The 26,856-nt window shown below is 44.8% G+C and overlaps 1 protein-coding gene across 2 annotated transcripts in view; it reads right to left on the reverse strand.

Annotated features, from left to right (window-relative positions):
* LOC138504297 (uncharacterized) overlaps positions 1–26,856 on the reverse strand; it is a 344,376-nt gene that overhangs the window by 138,750 nt on the left and 178,770 nt on the right. The window contains exon 3 of one of the 2 annotated variants that reach the window (XM_069624699.1): positions 22,901–22,966. In XM_069624699.1, coding sequence (XP_069480800.1) covers positions 22,901–22,962 — 62 coding nt within the window. In that variant the 5' untranslated portion in view covers positions 22,963–22,966. Of the gene's footprint in view, positions 1–22,900; positions 23,020–26,856 lie in introns of both variants that reach the window. The other variant, XM_069624698.1, reaches the window with a different exon arrangement.

The following is a 26,856-nucleotide window of genomic DNA, read 5'->3' on the forward strand; positions in this document are numbered from 1 at the left end:
CAGTTGTAGCGCATATGATGCGCTGGGCAGCCACCTTGAATATATTAGTGTCGGGTGTGCTCTCCCGACATTAATGTTCTACAGGGTCCCTGTACATTTCATTGTGGGTCTGTCACTTTAAAATGTGATTTAAAAAAAACAACAATATTTCTATCCCATTTGGGGAATAAAAATGCAAGTGAGACAGCAGCGAAGCAGACTTCTGCTTTCACACTTAAAAAAAGAATTGCAGGACAGGTTCAGGAAAGCTGTGGTGCAAAGTGCACCCCACAAGTGCCAATTCCAAGAAGGCCCAAGGGGATGCTTTTATTTTGTGCACATTTTAATGTGCATTGTGTTTCTGAATTCCGGACACACTTTTAAATATGCAGAAATGTGCCCTGCTTTGCACAAATCCGCAACGAGGTGAAAAAGAATGGGTGCATATAATATTCGCCCATTCAGATGTGCTTTCTGGACTGGGCTGCTCCTTTTTGTGGCGTAAGTGATTAGAGTTCTAGCTCATTGCGTCAATTGCGCCCACATTTTTTTTGAGGACTTGGCCATTTGCGCAATTTTTTTTGTAAAAACAAATTTTTACAAAAACAGCCATTTTCGTGTTTGTGTTTTTAAAAAAACTGTTTTCGCTGAAATTTGTGGTATCGCGAAATTGAGATAAGCTCGTGGGTCTGACTAATGACACTATCTGACAAGGGATGATGCCACTAAGCATTTACCTGAAGTAGGCACATTTGATTTGCATACGATTATTTATGAGGGGCTTTGGACTCCCATGGAGCGAAGGTCCTCCAGAAGCTGTGGGATGCATTTTTTGATTGATGCACAGAAACCACTAAATGACATACTTGGCCTCATTACACGGTAGGCGGAGGACCAAGGTGCTATTAGCACCTTGGTCCATGCCGGTAAAATACCGGCACCGCCTTGGTGGAAAGGGGAATTACCGCCCTATTACAAGGTTGGCGGGGCGGTAATTCCCCCTTCCCCCATTGCCCTTCCCCATTCCCATTTATGCCCCATAGGGCTCTATGGGAATGGGGAAGGCGCTAATTACGGTGCCGCAAATTGCGGTACCGTAATTAGCACCCTGGTCCCTTTGCGGGTTGGTTTTTAACGCCTGCTAAACAGCAGGCGTTAAAGTACCTACCCGCAAAGGGACCTCGTAGTAAGGCGGTAAGGGTTAACGGTCACCGGTACCATTACGGGTGACCGTTAACCCTTACCGCCTTCCGTGTAATGAGGCCCATACTGAGTCACAGATTAGCACTGAAAGCTGCAAAAGCAAATTGCAAGATCAACTGAGCTGACTCAATCCACCCCTGTAAGGGGTAGCCCCCACCGAAAGTATCTCTTGAAGATGTCCTCGACTCTTCTAATCCAACCTCATTGAATCTACCACCCGAACAACCACCATCACAGGCATCGACACCCTCTCAACAGCCTGATGATCAGGCTTAGTTATTCAGTCGACACTCTACCATTGGTGGACATTCAGTGAATCACCAAGCCACTCCCCTAGATAGACCAGTGAGCCTTGCAACCCAGTCATGCTCAGCCTCCCCTTCGCTACGTGCTAGCTGGGGAATCTCAAATATATTTAGTACCTTGGCCTCTGCAGCGATTTACATTTCTTAAACTGAACAGGGATAGTCATATAGCTCTGCCTTTTTTTGACACCTATATTCCACCCAAAGTTAATGACAGCCTTATCATTCCTCTGGGTGGTTGTGTGGATGTGACTATAGTTCAATCGTAATACACTACCATTCTTGCTCTGACATTACAATACCATAAGCTCCTTTCTGTAGCTGTGCAAGTAATTAGATTCAGGACTAACCCGATACTTCTTCTTGAGATGCACCATTTCAATACAAAATTTGATATGTTTTTTTTGCTCTGTCCCAAAGGGTATCCCCCCTTTACTTCTCTTAGAAAACTTCCCCTACACTTACTGAGTCTGACTTCACTTGGCCAGGCATTTACTCTGTCATACATATACTTCTCCATGCCTTAGGCAATGCATGTGGTTAAGGTTAGCTAAAGCTTAGGGTCAAAGGTAGCAGGGGAGTAGAATATGGGGTGAATATCATGATTGCATGCCATAATCCGCCTCGAACACGTAAATAGCGTGTATCAGCGTCTCCATTCTTACAACGCTGGCAGTTGCCATTGAACCTAGGCAGACCTTCTGCAAAAAGGATCGTTTTGGATCTCGATTCTGGTACCTCTGTTCTCCTGATTTCCTGGTAATGAACTTTGTTGTGTTTTGGACTGCTTTCCGGATTTCCCCTTGTTGTTGTGGTTTCTAACAGTCTGTGAATTCGTGGACCCTAGTTTACTGCTGGACCGTGTTGTTCACTGGACTAAGGATGCACTGCTTTTCTCTGTGCACCATCCTGTTGTTAGTGCATCCTCGTGACGCCCGGGGGTAGGTCCCTACTAACCATACCTACCTTCCTTGATTTCCTTCCTGCTCTCGTTTTGGCCTGGAACTGATTTTCTGGTCATTCATCACGCACAGGACTTCATTCTATTTCTATTTAGGTAAGACACACTTCCCTTAGGGATCATACTCTTTCTTTATTACCACTCCAGTCTCTTCATGACTCTTTGCTCTCTTGTCTATTTAGAGTGAAAGCAGAGTCCTATTAACACCAGAGGAAAACCCGAAATACTGGCTAAACCCCAAGCTTCATCAGGTTAGTACTGATCTTCTTTTCTTACATTTCATATGTATGTTGTAGTCAGTACTGAGTCCTATCCTCATTTCCACTGCTTGGTAAGTGCCTAGTGGTACCTTTGCTCTTTCATTTGATCTACACCTTTGTTTGTGTTCAGTAAACAAACAGAGGGATGTCTCGAGGGAAAGTTCACCCTCATTGAGGAGACCCTACTTTTTGGTTGTGGTTGTAGGTCAGTTTCCCGCTCTGTGGTGAGTACTGACAGTGAAAAATAAGGGGGGTGCAGAAGGTCTCCCCCTGTAATGACAAAGTGAAAGGCAGGAGAAGTAAAGGTATGTTATGTTAGAGTTTCGCTTTCCCTATGCATATCTGTGTAAATGTAAAGGCATTCTAGGGCAAACCTAGCTGGAGATTAAGTGAGCGTTATACAAAAGGTGGCGACAATAAAGTGTGTGGGGGAGGTGAGAAGGAAAGGGTGGTTGGGATGTATAGTCAGTGCTCTGAAACCAGCCATCATTGGCTGTCTAGATGTTTGTGAAAAGTCTTCCATTCATTGCCCAACTGCATGAGTGAGCTATCCAAGTGTACATGGTCTGGCCCACTTTCGCCAAATGCATTTGCACTGGGTTTGTTTCACTTTTTTGTGTGTCAAAATGCAAATGGTAAGTGGGGGTAAGGTATACTTGGGAGTGAGGAGTGGGGATAGTAAGGGGATGGGTTTGGGGGAGGGTTCTCCCTCTGCATTTTAACTGCTGCAAAAACAAAGTGCAAAATTAGTTGAAAATGCATTTAGCGAAAACAATTCCAGAAACAGCTTGGTTGTTTCTACTTGCAATAATGTCTGCTAGTGTTGCATTGGCTTACACACATGGAGAGATCTTTCTCTATTTAGGCAGATGGCTTGGTGCCCACCCCCTTGAATGTGATGCAGGCTTGGCGGGTAGTGTGAGAAACCAGAATGTGTCTCATGCGCTAGTCCCCGGGGATCTGTCATCCAGATGGCCACGACATGGCCATCGGTTTTGGACCGAGTTCCTGGGGTGGACCAGTGCAGAAGGATCATCTGATTGAGGGGTCTTCGGGGAGTGGGACACCTGATGGCAAGACACAGCATCCCCCTCCCTACAATACCTTTACCCTATCCTAGGAAATTTAGAAACTCTATCCTCCCACCCATTCCCTTCACGAATACTTTGACAAGGACAGCCTGCTCTGGGAGAAAACAGACTCACACCCGAGCATTGTACCTGACATGTCCCACTACTAAGATCGTTGTGTGGGTTCTCTCCACTGTTCCCCTCCCTTTACCTGGTCGCACTCTGAAACACCTGTGTATGAGCGCAATATAAATAAAATATCAGATCATATCATATCATACTATGGTCAGGCAAAGTCAGGAAATTACTGGTAATCACTCACACCTGACTTCCATTAACCTTCCCCACACGGATAAAAGTCGGAGCATGAGAGCACTCTCTCAGTGAGGCAAAGCACACAACACAAAGGAACAGTACTTTTCCGGCAGCAGCTGAACGAGGGAAGAAAGACGGCAAACCAAGAAGGGTACGCAAGGAGGGAAATGCCCTAGACATTTCTGACGACAAACCGTTGATTTCCAGAACGCTTTAGAGTACAAAGCATAAGGCCAGGAAACCGAACTAAAGAATCTTGTATTGTGTGTAAGAGATATGGAGGGCCCTTCTGCATGGTTGGCCGAGTTGGGGAGGAGTAGCAGCCGCCGTGGTACCGTCCATGGCTCCAAGATCAAGGCAGAGTTGGGGAAACCGATTCAAGACCGGTCTGTGTTGAAGTCAAGTTTGCAAGCGGCAACATAGTATAAAGAGCGCAAGAACAAAGATTGAAACACACGTGATGAAAGACGCAAGGAAAGCTTAATTGCTGATAGATGTTTTGAACATTCAAGGAGAAAAATATAATACCAGTTACAGAGTGGTCCGGCACCACCTGGGTGCTCAATCGACGGCCCACTCCGTGAGAAAACTTCTTCAAATCTATTGCTGTGGCTAGGTGGATGTGACGGCGTCAGCATCAGTGCAGACCGTGTACGAGCAGATGCGGACAATAAAGAAAACGAGAGGAGAGCCACAGAATCAGGGCACTTGAAGAATAAGAGGCACATTAGAGGCGGATGAGATCGCCGGAATGAAACATTGAGAGACTTATTCTGCGGCGATAGATTTGAAGATGTTTTCCCACGGAATGGGCCCCACTTTAGACACCTAGATGTGAAATAACTACTTGGCAGTCTGAGAAGAAACCCTCGACTCTCATCCGAAAGATATGACATCCTTATATTAATACGACAAAGACAGTAGAGAAGCTGCCCTTGGCGAGTGTTGATACTCACCCTACTTGGTAGAAGGGGAGTGATAGGAAATCCCCTTCTACAGTCCTGAAGAAGGTTGCGTCAACAAGAGGACACATTTATAAATGTCCGATGAGTCAACTGAAACATGTGTCGACTATATATATTCTGTGGAATTGTTTAAAAAACACAGAAAGAACCATCTGCATTATAGTGGAGGACTTTGCACATAGAAAAACAGATGAACTGCTGACCTAGGGGTCAATGAGTATAGTTGTGGTTTGCACGATTTTATAACTGTTGTTTGAATGAATGGTAGGTATGATTGAGAGTGAGTTGATTTAACGTGAGTAATACGTTGTGATTTGTGCAGTTTATGAAACTGGTAGTTTTTATATGTTAAAGAATAATAAAATTAATTTGAATCTAATGAATGACATTTATTGGTATTTGTTAAAAAGATAAATGAAATAAGTTATTCCATTCCCTAAATCCCACTGGTCCATTGTGTTCATTTTGATATTGCTACTAGCGTGGAGGACCAGGGTTGACCAAGCACCCCTTTTTTCTATTAACGTATGTGCGACAAGGTGCAGGAGCTCCTCCTCGGACATACAGACATGCAGTCCCCCAGCCAGCATTTCCAATGAGCTATGCAATGCTGGTGAAGCAAAATGCCCCAGCACTTGCATGGCTCAGTGAGCATGTGCGGCTGGGGAACTAAACTGAACTGTCAAAGCGAAACAAGATAGGAAGGGGAAAATGTGTTATGAGGAAGGGGGTACTGTGTCTCAACCTTTGGTGTCCCACCTCAACTCCCTGAAGACCCCTCATCCAGATGATCCTCCCCCACCCCCAGGAACTGGATCCAGTAGTGATGGCCGTGTCCTGGCCACCTGGATGACAGATCCCCGAAGACCAGTAAGTGAGACACTTTCGGGTTTCTCACATACCCTTCCCCTATACGAGGTGGAGCATGGGATAAGGCGGTACTTAAGAGCACAGCACACTCCTTGGCCTCTCCAGCACGAGGTTCAAAATTCCAGTTCAATGATACCAGAACCTTCAGGGGCCAAGTCTCTTTTCTGCAAAGTCTCTTGCCTTAGAAGGCCTGATAGATCAAAACAACAAACAAACAAAAGTTCCTTCGGTAATCTTGCACCTTGGGCAATCGCTCTTCGATCCTGGGATCTCCCTCTATTGGGCTCGGATCCTCCTTACAACTTGGGCCTCCATCCGTCAGGTTCATGATGGCCTTTTGAATGAAGCTTACAATATTCAAGAGCCTGAATGTCTTTTTAAACAACTTCTTGCTGTGGACAACCCTCACACAATGTCCACAGGTGTATTACTCTTCACCCCAACTGGCAGGCATCCCTCTGCACAGTTCACGTTTGCCAAATACACAGTTCACTTCGCTTTATCAGAATTCTGGATTCATTCTCATTAGCTTTCCCCTTGGCATCACTCCGTTGGGTTCACATAGCCAGTTTTATGATATGATATATGATATGATGTGGCATTTATAATGCGCCTATACACAAGTGTTTTAAGGTGCGACGAGGCAAGGGGGGGGGGGTCAGAGGGAAGACAGACAACGATCTTACTAGGCCAGGTGTCATTCAGATCGCGCAATTTCAAGGGAGGGGAATACAGTTTAATACAGTTAGCTTTTCCACTGGCACCCCTCTGTTGGGTTCATATAGCCATCCTGAACACAGTTCATGATTTGCCCCTCTCATCTGAAAGCCGGGTTCCCTTTTCCTAGCTTTCATTCGGCAACCCTCTGTCGGGTTCACACTCGCCTTATTTCACAATTGCCAGCTTTCTTTTGGCAATGGGTCAGAGACATTCGAATGTACAAGGGATTTGATGTGACCCTTGTAGGTCCACTCCGACACCTCACGCCGCCCTTTCCTAGTACCTTCTGGTACTTGCAGTTTTCACTACATGAGGGCCACCGAGAGTCCTTGCACTGAGCACTCCTACAGCACCTGACTACTCTCCAGCTGGCCCTTCTCTGGGCTTTCTCAAAGGTTCAAACACACAAGTTCTTTGTTCTCAAGTTATTACGTTCATCTAATGTTGGCACTTGCAACATTGGGCTCAAACACAGTTCAGTTTCCTATCAGCTTCCTCCGACTCACCGACTGTCTTGAGTCGCTTGGCTAGGATTGCTCTTGCTGGTGGAGTCAAGAATGGTACCATGGTAGCCAGCATGCCTTCCCACCTGTGTTATCAATGCGGGAGGCCCCTGTGCACCGTTCACATCTGTTGCTCCACACGTCAGCTATGCTTCCCGGTTTTGTAATTCCCCCTTCGTTGTCCCACCTGGTCTCGCCGCCTTTGTCCTCTGTTTGAACTGCTGGTTTGGTGTAGGTGTTTCCTCGTGCATTCGGCCTTGCGCGTAGTGAGCTCTGGTGCTTTTATCCTTGTGGGGAAGGTAAAGGACTGTCAGGTGTGCGTGGTTATTGTCAATTGCATGACTCTGCCTGACGCGTGAATTGGGACATGTCAGGTAAACGACTCTGGTGCTAGTCCGTTGTCTGTTATGGTGTAAGAAAGTGTTCAGGTCGGAAAAGGGGGGTCGAGTTTCTAAGTATCCTACAGGATAGGAAGGGTAAAAGGTCTTATCAGGAAGGGGGTAGCGCATCTCAACCTTCGTTTGTCCCACCTCCACGCCCCAAAGACCCCTCATCCAGGTGATCCTCCCCCGCTGGTCCACCCTCAGGAACTGGATCCAATAGCGATGGCCATGTCCTGGTCACCTGGATGCCAGATCACCGGGGACCAGTATGTGAGACACCTTTGGGTTTCTCACACCAAACACAGAAGTTAATTTACGCAGTCTAGTTCCTTACAAGATGACGGGTGGAAGAAAACCTACTGCTCACTTACAATAAATGCTGGTGAGCTGATGGGGACGGTGCGTCGCTACTACGCTCCTTGTTGAAAGCTGCTGATCCTTGCAGTCCTTTCCAGCTACCGTTTTCCTACTTCTTGTTACTTTCCACTTCACCTATTTCCTGTTTCTTTCCTCTCCTCTCTTCAGAACATCTGTTTCGAATTGCCTCCGTTCTGTTGACACCTGGCTTCCATCTACCGGGTTGGTTCTGCTTCATGCACTGCATCTCCTTTCCGACTCGATTCTTCTCTATTGTTTTCTGGCTTCTAACTTCCCCTAGATACTCCTCGCACCCTGCATTCCTTCTTTCCTCTTATTCAAATCTTTTCCTCTTGCTCCCTTTTGCTCCTCTGTCTTCTCTCCAATGTTTGCCCCTTTTCTATTACCTCTTGTCCAATCCCAAACCTCTTCCCTTATCAAGCCTTAACTGCCTTCTTCCTTAGAAGACTCCTGCTTGTCAGTTTACTGTGGATTCGATCTTGCCAACAGGAGAACTCTTGAACTCACAAATTACAATCTCTTCCATCTGCAAACAAGATTATCCATCCTGTAATCTGAGACAGGCTGTCTTCCGCTTGAGGGTTTCCAGAGGGTGCTGCGCGGGGTACACAGAGCTCATATTAACTCTGGTCTCTGAATACTCTGTGGGACTCTCTCATAATCATCATTGTCACCACTGCTGCGTTGTACAAAACAGTGAGTACAGTATAGTTGCTAATAGCGACACCCAAATGAAGAGAAGAAGACACAATGTATCAGTAAGTACCGCAGTTGGTTGCAGCTGTTCAAAATCTCAATGTTGAGGTACACCTAGACAATTGGTTAAACCTCACTCGGAGCTACCTCTGGGCCCATTAGCAACTGGCAAATATGATGGAAAGCCTAAAAAACATAAAGAAATCATGATTCTTGTACAGTGCAATTTACTTTAAAGCCTACGTTTGTTCCTACAGCCCGATCAAAAGTATGTTTCATGGTTTCAAATCTGACACGCAATGCCCTTTCATGGGCAACACCACTTGTAACCAATAATAATAAATTATTAGATTCTTGTGTGGGATTCCTGAACAGTCTACAAGCTATGTTCTGGTGTCGTGAGTTGGTCAGGAGACTCTATTAGATCTAAAACAAGGCAACTTGGATATTTTTAACTTCATCACTCAATTCAAACACCTAGCCTCAGAAACCGCATTGCCTGATGTTGCTTTTCTATCTTTCGCAGTAGTTTGAATGCGGACCTTAAGGATGAAGTGTCTAGGGTTCCGCACCCTCATAATCTATCTGAAATGATCTCCTTAGTTTTACAACTAAACTACAGATTACAGGAGAGAAATTTGAAAAATTAGAAGGGTAATACATCTCGATTTGCTCATGAAGTTCCACGGGTTGAGAACCCTAAGACTACAAGACCTATGGATGAAGAAGAACCCATGCAACTTGGGGTAGCCCGAGGACCACTCACTCCAGAAGAGAGAAATCGGAGAAGGTCTTTAGGTCTTGGTATGTATTGAGGCTCTAGGAACTATGTCCTAAAATACTGTCCACTCGCCTCTCCGAGGCATTCGGGAAATGCATCCACCCGTTCATGAAGGGAACCATGGATGTGTCTTCATTAAGAAGTTCCCTACATTGTGTTTAAAATTCCCATGCCATGGTCGTACTGCAGGTGACTCTTAAAATCTCTGACAAAACCATACAAAGAATCCCAACCCTTGTGGATTGCAGAGCCACCAGACTTTTTATGGATGTTGATTGAGCAAAGCAAAACAACATACCCTGTGTTATTAAGAAGATACAAGTTCCTGTAGAAGGGGTGAATGATACTCCTCTTACATCTGGACCGAGTAAAGAACAAACTTCTTATATGACCATGTTAATTTCATCACATTCAGAGACCGCATCCTTTGATCTGATAAAAGCAGCTCACTACCCATTGATTCTGGAATTACCGTGGCTCAGGAAACATAATCACTATATAAAGTGGCCGGCAGGAGCACTCTCTTTAGGTTCATAGTACTGTCTCTCTTCCTGTCTTCTACATGGTGTTTTGGGGTTATTTTCGTATTCGAAAACTGAAGAAAACTGTTCGACTAATCCTACCATTTCCAACATCCCTCTCCTCCCTGAATGTTATCTTGGCTACGAGATTGTATTCTCCAATAAGGTTTATAAGGAGCTACCCCCAAACAGGGGTGACATTTGTGATATTGATCTTATACCCGATACTCGGGTGTCATTGGTCGAATGTATACGTTGTCAGAGCCAGAAAAGAAAGCCTTACACATCTACCTACAAACCAATTTACATCATATACTTATAATTGAATCTAAAGGTCCGGCTGGAGCTTCCTTATTCTTTATTCCTAAAAAAGACTGTAAAGAATTGAGACGCTGTATCGATTATAGGAGACTAAACAAGATTACACTTAAGGATCGGTACCCGCTACCTCTCATTCAAGATATTCTAGAGGCAGTTTGTGGAGCCACTATTTTTATTAAATTGGATCTGAGAGGGGCCTATTACTTAGTGAGAATACTTAAAGGAGATGAATGGAAGCCGGCATTCCGCACACCATTCGGCCATTACAAGTACCACGTAAGGCTGTTCGGATTGGCTAATGCGCCTTCAATTTTCCAAAGATTCATAGATCACGTTTTTGCAGATCTATTGTTGCATTCCTAGGTGGTCCATCTTGATGGCATATAGATCTTCTCCAAGAACCTTGAAGAACATAAACAACATGTAACCAAGGTATTAAGAAGACTAAGAAAAAAATGATCTATTCTCAAAGATTGAAAAATGTTCCTTTCATCAGGCCACTATTCCTTTCTTGCGATTTGAATTATCGGCTGATGGAGCCACTATGGATCACACGAAAGTTAAGGCTGTGCTACATTGGAGGATACCACAAAAAGTTAAAGACATCCAGTGTTTTTCAGGGTTTGCCAATTTTTTACAGGAAATTCATCCCTAACTTTACCTCGAAAATAAAACCCTTGACTACGGTGTTACAAAAAGGAAAAAGATTCCACTGGAATATGGAAGCTCACAATAGTTTTGATCTGTTAAAACTTGCCTTCTCATCTGCTCCCATTTTGAGAATACCTGATCAGAAGAAACCTTTTTTTCTTGAAACTGATGCTTCTCATTCCGCTATAGGTGTAGTTCTCAAACAAACGTCTTCTGTAGGCATTGAACATCTCATTCTAAAACCTTAACCTCTTCTGAATGTAACTACACCGTCCTGGAGAAAGAATTGTTGGCTATTAAGAAGGCATGCTAAGAAAGGAGACATGTATTGCTAGGTTCCCAATACCCCATTACTATATGAACCGGCCACCACAACCTGAGGGTATTGCAGACTTCTGAGTGCCAGAACAGTCGGCAGGCGAGATGGGCACATTTCTTTTCATCATATGACATGATTTTACCTACATTCCAGGCTCAAGTAATCAAAGGGCTGATGCCTTGTCCCGTTACTCAGGAGGAGACACGGGTCAGTTCATCCAAGAGAAAATTTTACCACGGACTTCCTTTGTATACTTTGTCACTACACTCCTTCAGTCCATCAAGGATCAAGTCAGAACTCTTACTGAAGCAGCAAAATTAGACATACGGAAATACACTTTGTTAAAAGAAGGACTATATTTCCATGATCAGCAACTATATATACCTACACCTCTTCTCCAACAAGAAATACTGAAACTCTGTCATGACCACAAAACTGCAGGCCACAGGAATCCATACTACACAAGAATTGATTAACAGACATTTTGGTGGCCTACAGTAAAATCGGATGTCAAGGAATGTGTTTCCTCTTGTATAGTATGTTTACAAACTAAGGTTCCTCGGAAGCCCCCAACAGGAAAGCTAGTGCAACCGACTTTACCAACTCAACCATGGGAATAGATCTCCACTGATTTCATTGTTGGACTCCCTCCTTCATCCAAAAACACTATTATCGTGGTCACCATTGATTCCATGACGAAACATGAACATTTCATCCCCATGACAAAAGTTCCTACTGCAGCCCAAACGGCCTCCTGTTTTCTCCAAACGATATTCAGGTTGCATGGTCTGCCTAAAAGCATTCTTTCAGATCGTGGACCCCAATATACTTCTACCTTTTGGAAACATCGTTGCAAGGCTTTAGGAATACAGTGAAATTTTACTTCAGGCTTTCATCCTCAATCTAACGGGCAAACTGAAAGAGTAAATCAATCTCTGGAACAATACTTACGTTGTTTCATTTCTGCATCCCAGGATAATTGGAGTTCCTTATTACCATACGCTGAATTTGCTTACAATAATGCCATTCATTCTGCTACAGGAAAGAGAGCTTTTTTTATTATTACAGATTCCATCCTTCCATTCTACCTACAGCAAAACTAACTTCAACAAAGATACCTTTCGTGGACACTCTTATCACAGAGATACAACAAGAACATGCTGATGCCTTACTTGTCCTGAAAGAAACGAGAAGAAGAGCTAAACAACAAGCAGACAGGAGACACTCTCAAGAACCGACTTTCCAAACAGGAGATCTGGTTTGGCTGCTTTCTCATTTCCTTCCTAGAAGGTTGATTCCATCCAAATTATCTCTCAAATATTTTAGACCTTTTGAAGTACTCAAAACCGTAGGAACAGTGGCATACCATATTCAGTTACCACCTTCTTGGACCAGAATACATCATGCATTTCACGTTTCACAATTAAAACCTTGCATACCCAATCACTTTCCAAGAAACCAACAGAATTCCCCACCCCCGATTGATACATCGGAAGGTTCAGAATACAAGGTTGCTGCAATTTGTGACTCAGATACTTCAGAGGATCCTTGCAATATCTCATTGATTGGAGGGGTTACGATCCTTCTGATATTACATGGGAATCGGCTTCTTCAGTACATGCAGTACGTGTTAAAAGATTTCACCGTACTCATCCATGGAAGCCATGACCTATAGCTCCATGGGGAGAGGACATACTGTTAGGATTTCATCACGATCCTTATGGGTTAAATGGGGGAAGCATCATCCACAATACATTAAACAGACTCCAAGATGGCTCCTCCTTGATGCCATACACAGAAGTTCACTTATGCAGTCTAGTTCTTGCCAAGATGGTGGACAGATAAAAACCTACTGCTTACTTACAATAAATGCTGGTGAGCCAATGGGGAAGGTGTATTGCTACTACGCTCCTTGTTGAAAGTTGCTGTATCTTTGCAGTCCCTTCCAGCTAACGTTTTCCTACTTCTTGTTCCTTTCCACTTTGTCCATTTCCTGTTTCTTTCCTCTCCTCTGTTCGGAACATCTCCATTCCAAATTGCCTCTATTCTGATACCTACCGGCTTCCATCTAGCGCATTGGTTCTACTTTGCGCACTGCATCTCATTTCTGACTCGATTCTACTCTTTTGTTTCCTGGCTTCTAACTCGCTTTGACACTAGTCGCGCTCTGCATTCCTTCTTTCTTCTTGTTCAAATCTTTTCCTCGTGCTCCCTTATGCTCCTCTATCTTCTCTCCAATCTTTGCCCCTTTTCTACTTACCTCTTGTCCAATCCCAAACCTCCGTGGATTTCCATCATCAAGCTTTAACTGCCTTCTTCCTTAGAAGGGTGCTGCTTGTCAATTTACTCTTGATTCGTTCTTGCCAACAAGAGGACTCTTGAACTCACAAATTAACATCTCCTCCATCTGCGAACACGTTTATCCATCCTGCCATCTGAGACGGGTTTACTTCCCCTTGAGGGTTTCCCAAGGGCACTGCCCACGGGGTACATGTAGCTCAGATTAACTCTGGTCTGTCAATACTCTGTGGAACTCTCTCATAATCATTGTCACCGCTGCTGCGTTCTACAAAACAGTGAGTACACTGTAGTTGCTAATAGACAGTATCCATTGATTGAAAATCTCTCTCTTCATCATACAGGTCTAGATGTCAAGTGACTACTTGGAACCAACTCCCTCAAAGACTTAATTTATCCTCCCCAGAAGTTCCAAATGCCAAAAGGGCTGACCTAAATGAAACTTGAGCGAGTCAGTCGACATCTCAACGTCTAGCTCGAAATACATATAACTGCTCAGCAATCTCCTTCAAAATCCCAAAACCTGGAACCAGCTTGCCATTCTTAGCATCTTCAAATGTTTTATCCCAGACTATCACTTTAGCACCATTGTCGAATTCTTGATCCTCTCACACCTGGCTCAAGGCAGCACCCTTCTTGCGGGCGTCTCAGACTCTATCGGCTCATCAAAGGCTTACAGAAACAGGATCACATCCGCGAAGCGCTGCACTGGTGGCTACTGTAAGGAAAGCATTGTATCAAACAGTAAAGACAGACACAAGTGATCACAGTTCAAGGATGTTTATTGAACTTCAGTGGGTTGCTTGAACACTTATCTAAACCTAAATCTAGGGATGGCAGCAAGCTACAACCATCAAATAATAATAACGCAGTCCTAGTCGAGTCTCTGTCAAAATAAAAGGTCCTTTACTAATAAACCTATTGCCAATCTGTACTTCTAAATACAAAATGGTGTGGGACAATAGTGTATACAAAAAGAAAAGTGTTCAAGAAATAATATGTCAGGATAGTACAGCAGTTGGCTTCCCTTCGCCACGCTTTCAGCACGGGGTAAGGTGGCACGTTCGGGCTTTGCACACACTTTGGATTCTCTGCCATGAGGATACAGTCCAAAGCATAGGTATCAGGCCCTTCTGCCAAAGCTTCTTTCTCAATAACAGTCTCTTCTTGAAGAGGGCCTGTCACAACAAACAAGCACCAAAGTTCCATTCTTATCAGGATTTCACATTTACAAGTTCTCGCTTCCAGTATTCATCATCGGTGTGCCTCCTTCAGACTCTGACCCCCTTTTACCACTATGTTCACAATTGGTCTCCCTCGATTAGGCTCGGACCATGGATCTCCCTTGTTCGGGTTCAGACCCCTTTTAAACAATGTTCACAGTTGGTCTCCCTCAGACCTTGTAATCTCACTTTCTACGTTTCCGACTTGATATCAAAAATCAAAGACTTTCGAATGTGCTATGGGTTTTGCTTAAACCGTTGCAGGACCACTTCGATTCACTTCACACAATGTTCTTACTTTCGTTTCTGCCACTTCTTGGCTGGAAGCCTTACAGCAGCAGTATTCAAACTGTGGGGTGTGCGACCACCAGGGGTCTGTGGGTACATCCCTGAGGGGCCCTGAGAGCGCAGCATGAAATATAAAAAAAAAATTATACATATATATATATATATATATATATATATTTTTTTTTTAGATTGGAAGAACTGGGCAGGGGTGGCTCACATGGTCGGGCTGAAGCATGAAACTGTCTCAGGCAACAATGAAAAAGTGGCCCGCAGTTGTAAATGGATATTCATTCCTTTAGTCACAGACTGGGCCTCGTTACAACTATGGCGGTACGGTAACAACGCTGCCGGTAAGATACCGGCACCGTTGCTACCGTACCGCCATATTAAGGGTTGTGCTCACGAGTGCCTGACAGCCCACCATGTCTGACCTGGCAGGCCGTTCGGCACCCGCAAGCACAGCTCTTCGGATGCACCGGCCCCTGTGGGGCTCAAATGGGAATGGGGATCTACCGGTACCAGCACCCACGAAAGGGCAATTATCAGGTCCGCCTAACTCGGCATGACCCAGATAATTGCCCATTTGCGGGTGCCGGACCCAGAAGCAACTCCGGCGGCAGCCGTGTCGGTTTTACCAGCACAGCTGCCGCCAGGGTTGTAATAAGCTTATAAGCTCTACCCCCACTTTTCCAACACAAACACTCTCTTTCACCGTAACAGACAACGCGCAAGCACCAGAGCCGTTTACCTGACATGTCCCAACACAAGGGTCAGGCAGAGTCAGGCAATTACAATAACCACGCACACCTGACACCCCTTTACCTTCTCCACCAGTATAAAAGGTGGGGCACGAGAACACACTACGAGCAAGGTCGAACACACAAGGAAACAGTTACACCATACCGGCAGTTCAAACAGAGGAGAAAGGCAGTGAGATCCGGAAGGAGGACAAAGGGGGAATTGCTCTTGCCCTTTACAACTCAGACCTGCGAAGCCCCCGAAAAGGGAACTACAAGACCAGGAAGCACAGCTGACGTGTGGGGCAACAGATGTGAACGGTGCACGGGGGCTTCCCGCATTGATAACACACGCAGGGAGGCATGCTGGCTACCGTGGTAACGCCCCTGACTCAAGACAATCAGTGAGTCGGACAAAGCTGATAGGAAACATAACTGTGTATGAGCCCAAAGTTGCAAGTGGCAACATTAGATGGTTGTAAGAACTTGAGAACAAAGAACTTGTGTGTTTGAACTTTTGCGAAAGCTCAGAGAAGGGCCAGTTGGAGAGTGGTCAGATGCCGTAGGAGTGCTCAGTCGAAGGACTCTCAGTGGCCCTCGTGTAGTGCACCTGCAAGTACCAGAAGGCCCTAGGAAAGGGTGTTGTGAGGTGTCAGAGTGGCCTTAGAAGGGTCACATCAATTCTCTTGTACACTTGAAAGTCTCTGACCCATTGCCAGGAGAAAGCTAGGGGAAGGGGACCTCCACTTTCTAAAGAGAACGCATTGTGAAATAAGGAGCGTGTGAACCCGACTGAGGGATGCCAAAAGAAAGCTAGGAAAATGGAACCCGGCTTTAAGATGAGATGAGCAAATCATGAACTGTTTTAAGGATGGCTATATGAACCCGACGGAGGGATGCCAGTGGAAAAGCTTATTGTATTAACAATGGCTACGTGAACCCGACGCAGGGATGCCAAGGGGAAAGCTAATGAGAATGAATCCTGCATTCTGATAAATCAAAATGAACTGTGTATTTGGCAAATTTGAACCCAGCAGAGGGATGCCTGCGAGTTGGGGTGAACAGTATTAGACCCGTGAACATTGTGCAACAAGAGTGAACCCGGCCGAGGGTTATCCACAGTAAGAAGTTGTTTAACAAGAAATTAAGGCTCTTGAATATTGTAAACTTAATTCGAAAGGCCATAGTGAACCCGACGGAGGGAGGCTCAAGTTGTAAGGAGGATCCTAGCCCGACTGAGGAAAATCCCAGGGCCGAAGAGCACTCTCCCAAGGTGCAAGATTACAGAAAGAACTTTTGTTTATTTGTTTGCTTTGATCTATCAGGCCTTCTAAGGCAAGAGACTTTGTAGAAAAGAGACTTGTCCCCTGAAGGTTCTGGTATCGTTGAACTGGAATTGTGAACCTCGTGCTGGAGAGGCCCAGGAGTATGCTGTGCTCAGAAGTCCCGCCTTGTCCCGTGCTAAAAACGTGGGGAAAGGGCGACCCACCCATAACATCCTGACTTATTATTAAGTGAACACTTCTTTCTTTTCCGGTGAACATTTTCCCACACTCCTTTTGTAACCTAGTGGTAAGGATTGGCAATAGTTTTTTAGTATAGGCCCTTTTTATTTGACAAGACGCCACTACGACTGCATTATTATGATTTGATGGTTGTAGCTTGCTCTCATCTTAGATTTAGATTTAGATTAGGAGTTTATCTCACCCATTGTAAAGTTCCATAAACGCACTTGAACTGTGATCACGTGTGTCTGTCTTTACTGTTGCCACCATGAGTTCCTTACAATGGCATCAAGGAGGCGCTGTCTTGGAGTCAGTTTAGTGTATTGTGGATGATACTTCCTCCTTTTAACCCATAAGGATCGGGATGAATTCCTAACAGCTGCTTGCCAGGCTGACCGGCACAAATAGTGTTCATCAAAAGCTTCAGCTAGGTTGGAAGCCCAGATTGACACAGTGTCATTACAGGAATAGCTTGTAGGAGCATTAGAGTGCCATGTCATTGATACCCCACTGATCACATTGCCATGCTAGTTTACACAATCTCCCCAGAAAAGCACAATACCAGTGGAAATTGCCTCCAGAAGTGTGGCATGCCTGTATTTCCCATGTAAGCACTGTCGCACACTGAGGGATCAACAAACTACGTATTTAGTTGAAAGACAGAGGTTGGATCAAGAATATAACTGAGCAAGGTTGTGTTTTATAATTGTGTCAAGTGCAAGGGGAACAAACCAGGTAAAGGGACAACTGAAGAACAAATCCTGAACTACAACATGAGCTAGGTCCAAACTCCAAATTCCCCAAAGTATGACAGTTCATGCTCACAGTAAGAATGCCCAGAGGGTATTGTATAATGTAATTCACAGTTCTTGTGGGTTTTCCTAGATTCTGGACTTTTCTCGAGACAATGCTGTTGAATGTTGCCCCGCCTGGGCACTGATGCTTGGATTCTAGATGATAGTTAATTTCTTACCTGCCTTTCACAGTCAAATGTTTAGGGTGCAGTCATTATTGACACCCGCCCACCCAATGGTTGTGGCCTGTGCTCCGAGCTAATCACCAGTTCAATTGATAAAAAGTCCACCACATACCATGTTCTCAGAAGCTCGTCTTAGGCTCAGTAGGTTGTCCTTGCTTGAACTCCAAGAGAACCTTCCTGGCTCAGACTGTCTTGATGCCTTTCGGTCACTGGTGCTCATCTAGCCCACCTTACTCTGGTGATTCACAAGCAAGCCTTATTTTTACTTGGTGGGTTTGGCAATCTCTGGCCTACATCACTCTCCCACTCTTGCTCTTACTTTCTATTCCTTTACAGCAGGTCTTATTTATTTCCTTTAGTGACCTATCCACTCCCATCAGAATCTATATTATGCCTCCTTACTAGACTAACTTTCTTTCTCTTATGGTCTCCAGGTTATTGGGCCTGCAAAATGCTGAACTCAGGTCAACAAGGCAATCCTTCCTCAAATTGTGCTTCTTCATGTCACACCTCTTGCTAATACTTCCTACTTTCTCCTCTCAAATATTGACTTTCTCCAACATCACCCTTGCACTGATATTTCATTCTCCCTCATCCTTCCTGATGTCATCCTTCTCCACCTCTGCCCTTTCCCTGGTACTTCCTCCTTACTGGCTCACTTCCTACATGTCCTCACTGTCAACCTCTCTCCGAAAACCCTTGCCTTGGAACTGTCAGAGACACCTTTTATATCCCAGTAATTATGAGGTTGGAGTAATGAGGGGCTTCCTGAAGATACCTGGGACCTGTTGGCATTAGACGTGTGCGATTTGCTATTGACCAATGAGCCCTCCTCTTGCCCTGGTGTAGCCAAGTGTCAATATGATTTCCTTTCACACATGGCATCACAGTCTGAGGCTTTATCTTGGGGAAGCACCATCTTCACATCAGGTGGCCCTGTCATGGCAGACGCCTGATCCCACCTGGTCATGCTATGGTCAAGGTTCATGTTTGCTTTGACCTCGCTGTTTCAAGATCCTGTATCTATACGTGGTATCACCAGGGTCTCCCACTGCAGTGAACTCCTGGTAAGATCTCATTCCCAAATGCGCTGTAACCTGGGGACGGGCTCCTTGAACACTGCTCTTTTCATCATTCTGTTGTGACATCGCTGTCCATAATTTTAACAGTATCAAGAAAGATGGGGTTGAACCAAACTACAAAGTTGGGAATTGTTAAAAGACGTTTGGGGACTCCTCTGTATAATGCCTCTGGGATCTGAATCACCAAGTGGGCAGTATCCCCAGAGTCCCCCTCGCACAGTTCTCTGCTACTCTTTTTACTGTCACAGCACAAAGTCATAATATGTTCCACAGTGCATAGTATATTGTAGTGTCAGTCTCTGCAGTATTGTACCAGTTAAGCACAGTGCCATGCTAGATTTCACATTGGTCACCAGGAAAAATACCATGCCAGTTTCACATTGCCCACAGAAATGTGTCATGCCAATTTCAACAATGCCATAATCCAGTACCATTCTATTGGCGGAAAGCTCCATGAAATGCTAGAGTCCCCTAAAGCTGTCCCTGCATTAGGTCTACCATACATTGGTCACCCTGCACCTGGAGATGCCAAGAGTGCTTCTATGCCATCTCCTAGCAGGAGTATTGACAGACCTTCATGATAGTACTAACCTGGAAGGCTAGTCTGCCACACCCCTATTCTCAAACTGTGCGATAGTCCAAGCTGCCTACCATCTGCATGTGACTGCTGTCCACGGCTTATGCACAGACTGCATTAGAATCCCAGAGACTTTATGAATTTGTTGCTTACCTGTAATGGCAATTCTCCAACATTGCTGTCTTTCATAGATTCACATGTTTGATTTGCTCCCCATTTATCCTTGACTGGGCCACATCTGGCCTCCCAGCTTGGCAGTCCTGAATTACTATTCAGGTGTTTGACATGTGAAATAATTTAAAAGGTACCTCCAGATCAAATAGCCACCGCGATTTAACTGGGTAGCTGGAGCACATCCCAAGCCCACCACGCTGCCAATCAGCACGTATTATTAACTACATATTGCCAATCCAAACTGTTTCACATAATCCTTTTGATGGCAGACAAGTTTAAACCATAACTTCCTTTCTGCAATCCCAATCTATGGTACACACTAATGGATTCACACGCACCCAACCCATCACAAAACATTTTCCCACTTGTACATTGCCCCAACCCTCTCTTGTATTTGAGCGGCTTTCCCATCCACTTATCTTCTCCCTTTACTCCACAGACTAAGGCCTGGATAACTCCAAGAGGAGGAAGAATTTGCCAATCTCCAGACACAACAATTTTTCTCAGACCACTGTGGTGGTGATTTGGTGCAGTATAATGGTCTTGCAACAACACATAACCACCAGGAAATACTTCAATGCCACCTTTACACTGCCTCCCGACAAGTGACCCATGATACTCTTTTTTTTTCCATGCCGCTTCACATTGCTGCTCACTGGTGTTTTCCTCTGTGCCACACTGTCCATGCAACATCCTTGCACAGGAGGTATTCGCCCACCCTGTCCGTGCTAGCACATCAGGCTGGGAAATGGGTTCAGTGGTTTGTTTATTTGTTTATTCATTTATAATGCACGCCTAACCCAGAGGCAACAGGGCGCAACAGTACAGAATATGCACAGCTTTTGTTACAAGGTTGCATAGGTATCATACATGAACAGCAGAGATGTGCATACAGGTAGTTACATGGGTAGCATAAATGAGCAGAAAAAGATGCATGCACAGGGCAGTGGAAGGTCTAATAAATAGATACATATGAGAAGTCGTATATAAATGAAAAAAGGGTACATGTATATGTACGCTGGTATGGAGCTAACTGCCTTGAGATTTCAACCAATTTAGATATTTGGTTCTGAATTTAAGGTAGGGCTGATCTTCTCTTATAGGATGTGGCAGGGAGTTCCAAAGCTGTGCAGCTCTAACTGGGAAACTGCTACCCCCGGTTTTATAAAACTTAAATCTTGGAATGATAAGGCTGTTGGTGTTAACTGTTCTCAATGGTCTAGTGGAGATTCTCCTCTGGAATCTGTCTGTGAGATAACTAGGGGCGGCGTTGTTCAAAGCTTTGTGAGTAAGGGATGCAACCTTTAAGTGAATTTTATTTTGGGTGGACCACCATCCTGGGGCAGGCAGGGTCAGGGCAGCAAGAATGAGCCACTTTCAATGCCACAGGTTGTGTTGGAAATTGACGAAATTCCCCATGGAAACCCCTTTCCTGCAGATGGTCGGGATGAGGAAAGCGGGCAGGGTGATGTGTTTGGCGGGCCGTCCCAACACAGGACGAGCAGCACCTCCCGCAGCACCTGCTCTCCTCAAGGAACTGAATCAAGAGCAGCTTCCGGCGGTTGGGTGGGCACCTGCAGGAGGGGCTGAGTCCTTGGACTTTGAGACTATCACCATTGCCTGGCTGGCTTGAGGTCCCTGACACCTTGCAATGTACATGTGTCATGGTGGCACTGCAATGAAGTGTGCTTTAATGCCCTATCACACGGGCAGTACAGGCCGTGGAGTCAGTGACCCCCCCCCAGTCCTGGGATTTGCAACCAATCTGCCTAATGATTCAATGAAAATGCAAACAGGACACACCCCCACGCTACTTAATGCAATTTCGGTTGAAGTGTTCTGGCAGTGTCTGGAACTTATTTTAAAATGTGGGGATGAGCACTGCTCCCCCTCATTGATGTTCACTCCCGCTTCAAGTCATTGTAGGTTCTTGTCCAACCTAGGGTCTCCCAGTTGGACCGGTGAGAAATATAGTTGGTTTGCTAAACCTTGCATTCTGCTGCAAGTCCCTGTTCCAGAAATGGTTTTGTAGAATTGCAGCTGTGTTACCTATTACTTGGCTGAGCGAGCAAGCCTGTCTTCCCAAGAAATCGGCCAAGAAACCATTTGGCCAGTTGCCTTTCCATTTTTTTATTTTTACAATTGCCAATTTTATTTCTGTTGAAGGTACCTTTTTTAATTTCCCTTTCTTCCTTTTTAAGCGATGGCATATCCTGTCTTTTTTTCTTTTTACTATTTTCTTACCTCTGACACAATACTCGCTGAACACTTCCGTGATGCTCTCCGTATCTGAAACCACCAAATGCCTACTCACTTCTATGGCTGCATTTATCTTTTTGCAGGCATTCCTTTCTCCTTTTTGAACTGGTACAAATGTTCTTATTTTTAAGCTAAACTTGCAAATTGAGCAGTTATTGCACTCAAGTTTGTGCATTTTTCAGAAGGACATCCTTCATCAAATTCTATTTCTATTCCCCAAGCAATATACCTTTTGGGAAAATTAGCAGTTCATTTTGCATTTTTCACTAGGACATCCCTTCATCAAATTCTATTTCTATTACCCAAGCAATATACTTTTTGGGAAATAAGCAGTTCATTTTGCATTTTTCAGTAGGACATCCCTTCATCAAATTCTATTTCTATTACCCAAGCAATATACTTTTTGGGAAAATAAGCAGTTCATTTTGCCGGGAATCAAATTTGAGAAAAGCAGATGCAGCAATAAATTCATCTTGCACAAAGAGGAGCTTCAATGAAGAGGTTACCTATAGATTAGAGGGACAGGAAAGAAATCTGCATCAGAGTGTAGGGGCCAGGGAGGAAGAGAGGGGAGTACCTGCGTTCAGCATAGATGTTCCAGTTGTCCACTCGTCCCTTTGATTTCACAATCCCAGTCATTCTGCTGGAGAGCAAGAGATTATCTCGGTCAATGATTGCCCGGCGTTCCTTCTCCCGCTGTATGAGGAGACACACACATTTGAGTTCTGAATATAGCCTTCCTTGAAGCCAAACTAGGCATGGGCGGTGCTACTCAAAGACCTTTTCCTAAATACAAGTGCTAACTTCAGAATTTGTTTACGTAATTCTACTATGTGCGCAGAGCTCTAGATATCAGGGGGAGGTACTGTGTAAAGTCCAAAGCAAAGTAGCTAAGAAAGAATTAGTGTTTAGAGAGAAAGTTCAGTTCGGTTTAGTTCAGCTTTATTCGACTTAAGTCTTCAGCTCAACAAAAACATCAACACACATATATCCAAAAGTACCTTTGGTTCAAAAAACAGATACCAGCAGCAGTACATACATACCATAAGCCCATTACATGGACGAATGAAAAGAGGTAAAAACAGTCAATTGGTGATATTAAAAAAAATGATAAAACAACATCATTCAGTATAAAAAGAAATATCATCGATTGAGAATAGCGCCTCACAAAATCAATGCTAATTAGGTCCACTTGACAGCGTAATAATGCTACTTTTTAAAACGAATCCTATTTGCTGCCTACAACACACCATCTACAATTGCCTTAATGTTCCAGGTGGGATTATCATGCCAATTGTGACATTGTCACCTCGTTTGTGTTAGCTACTGGCTGGTGTACTCGCCATGATCTTTGAATCCGTGCATGGTGGATGAACTTGGCAACGACATTAACAACATTAAGGTCGGCAGTGGCTTTACAATGGGCCACAGGATCCTCCACACAACGAATATGTGCGATTTGAAAAGGCGGAGGCAAATACATCGCCCTCAGCTCTTTTAAACCTTCACAAAACAGAATACATGTGACAGACCTATCGTTAATAGCACATACCGGCCAAATAGCAGAAATGTGCCCGCTCCAGTTTCTCGTAAACTCTGTAACTTTCAGCATATTCAACCGAAACTCAATATAGAGTGCTTGTGCTTAGGTTGGGTATACAATGTCTAAATACTCTTCAAATCCTAGCTCTTGCTTATGCTTAATAGTCATATACAGCACCCGAGAGCTCAATGCAAGACAAGATTCCTTCATGTTTTCCCAGAATAGTATGTGGGCAGCATTTTTTACTTCACGTTTTGTACCACAGGCCATAGCTGGTGGATTAAGCCATAGACTGGTCAAATCCATAGCTGTTAAGCACTGCTTAACGTGCAAGACCCAGGGAAGTGATCGTTATCCTGCAATGGCCAGTACATGCTTAAGTGCATCCCTGTTCTTCTCCAGTTCAGGTGTCGCCCAGCACCTCACCCAGTATAAAACTGACTTGAGGCCCACCTGATCAGTTACTGGCCATATGTCGCACTCCATATCTAGTGGGGCATTTGGGGAGCTCATTGGGAGTTTTAGCAAGGTTTTTAGAAACCTATTCTTGGTAACAGCTAGGGATAGGCAGTTAATATAGCCCCATATTTCTGCTCCATAGAGCGCTGAGGACAAAGTTTGTAGGTTATAGATCTCTACTGCGGGGGACAGCCCCACTTCCCCACCCCTCTCATGACTGCCAAAACATTTTCTTACACCTCCACTGTTCTTGTCTAAGGTGGCAGACGATTTGGCTAATTGAGCTGTCCAAGGACCACTTCCCTAATAATCCTAATAACCTAATAAACTTAATTCCCAAATAATCGTAGTAAGAAGCTTGTTCTAGCCTGTGACCATCCACCTCTATCTTCAGGTTCAATCATTTTGAGGATTTAGGTCTAAACCCCATTACCTTGGTTTTACCCTTGGTTCGAGTCTCAACTGATTACACTTGTTGACAAAACAGTTTATGGTGCGTTCAAGGCCATGGAGTGGTGGCTAGTAGTGTGTAGTTCCAGTGAACATCTTGGAAACAAGTCCACAGGCTTGCCTGGTAGGTACTGCCACCCACTATGTAATCCTCAGAAACCAAGGAGGCAGTCATTCGCTCTCAGAGATGTAGAAGCCCTGATCTTAGAGCAGAGGTCTGCAACATGCCAGATGTTTGACTACAACTCCCATGATCCATGACCACCGACTATGCAGTCTAGGATGGATAGGGGTTGTAGTCCATAGGATCTGGAGAACCAAAGGTTGAAGACTCCTGTAAGCAAAGATCCTGAAGCTAGAATGAAGAATATAAACTAACGGACAGATTGCAGCTGGGCCTATACAATACAAAACTCGTATCCACTGATCAGGTTGATGGTTGGGTTACTAAAATAACCTAATGCAGCAGGTTGGTAGTGCAGACTTTGGCATGTGAAAAAAAGCCATTAGAGAAGTTGTGGTATTGGAATCCTGATGTTTCCAGAAGTGTGGTGCAGGATTCTGCTCCAAACAATAAAATGAACAGTCCCAAGGGATTTTTATGTTCTATGACTAAGTCACATTTGGGAGAGCAGGAAATGTGAGACACTGCGGCCATGGATGGCTGGCCGCTCTGCGATACTGGTCCTGTAAGCAGTATGCAGAGGAATCGCTTGGGGCCTCCATCACATTCCTACCCTTATATGACTTACAGTGACCCTAGACCCTCACCATGGTCCATGAAATATGACACACAGGCAGAGAGAGCCTATGCTCATGCGGCTCTGCGTGCTGCAGGTCAACATCAGCAAATGTCAGGTGGCAGCAAAAGACGGGTACAGGCACTTAGCTTGCAATTATATGAGTAAACACCACCCCTAGATAGGGCATCATGCAGTCGTTCCAATGAGGTAGGAGGTCACACAGACAGAGGGATTCATGGCGAACCCCCTCTTATATCCCCTCAGTGCTTGGAGCCCCAGCATGGTCTGCAGCATAAGTGAACACATGTGTGGATGTTGCAGTTTGTTGAAGTCCCTGTCAATCAAAGGGCCAATTCTGCACATTTGTCATGGATCTCCCAGGCAAGAGTCCTATGATAATCCCGCGTAGACTATAAAAGGAGGGTAACGATTTTAGCAGGGGCCAGCACCAAAGAAGCACTAGGAAACTGGAGAAATAGGCCTAGGACACCAGAGATGCACGTGAAGGCTTAGGGCTGCATATGCGAAACTTACACTAAGCCTGTAAGATTGTTTCTGCACTAGTTAGGACCAATCGAGCATCAATCAAATGCTACAAACAACTGCATTGCTGGAGCTTTAACCATCCTTCTGTAACTGCACTTAACCCAGCCACATGTGCCAAGACTGCGACACTTCTGAGTATGTATGCTCACCTCCAAACTCCACATTTACGTCTTCACTGATCTCGAAATGCTATTTCATTATAATCCCTCGGTCTCTGCTGCTTTAGGTGCTAAATGCTAAGCACCCCTTACTCATTGTCTGGAGCAAGTACAATGTGGCTTGCTGCAATCTTGCCTAGGAAACCTGGATCTTACTACGCCTGCCTGGCCCCAGTCTGTCGACGCTAAGCTATCATTCACTACAGCTCAATCGTTCCTTTTGTTCACCGCTTTTTGATTGCCAGCTTCACAACTCTATCCTCAAGCCCCTATCCTCACTCCACCAAGGCGGCAAGAACAGCTCCCATCCCTGCATACCTTTCAATGGCTAAAGCTCACCTCCTCAAAACCCCACTGAGCCATCCTTTTCAAGCTCCATCTCACAGTTCCTGGCTTGTCCCGCCAAAAAAAAGACATTTTTTCCTGCCTGTTCTCTCCCTACAATTCAGCAGAAATAGACATTTCCCAGTGCAAAAAAAGCCCAGCGGGCTGTCACAAAGCACCCGAGCATGAGAGTAGAGCAACCTGTGCCAATACCTTGGCCTTCTCCTCCGCCAGCCCATACAAAAACAAGATTGAGTGTATCCCACTGTATGACACAACTGAGCATGTTCTCCAGCCATGGCCATACTCT

The sequence above is a fragment of the Ambystoma mexicanum genome, chromosome 11 (assembly GCF_040938575.1).
Source record: "Ambystoma mexicanum isolate Mex_15411 chromosome 11, UKY_AmexF1_1, whole genome shotgun sequence".
NCBI classification, from domain to species: Eukaryota; Metazoa; Chordata; class Amphibia; order Caudata; family Ambystomatidae; genus Ambystoma; species Ambystoma mexicanum.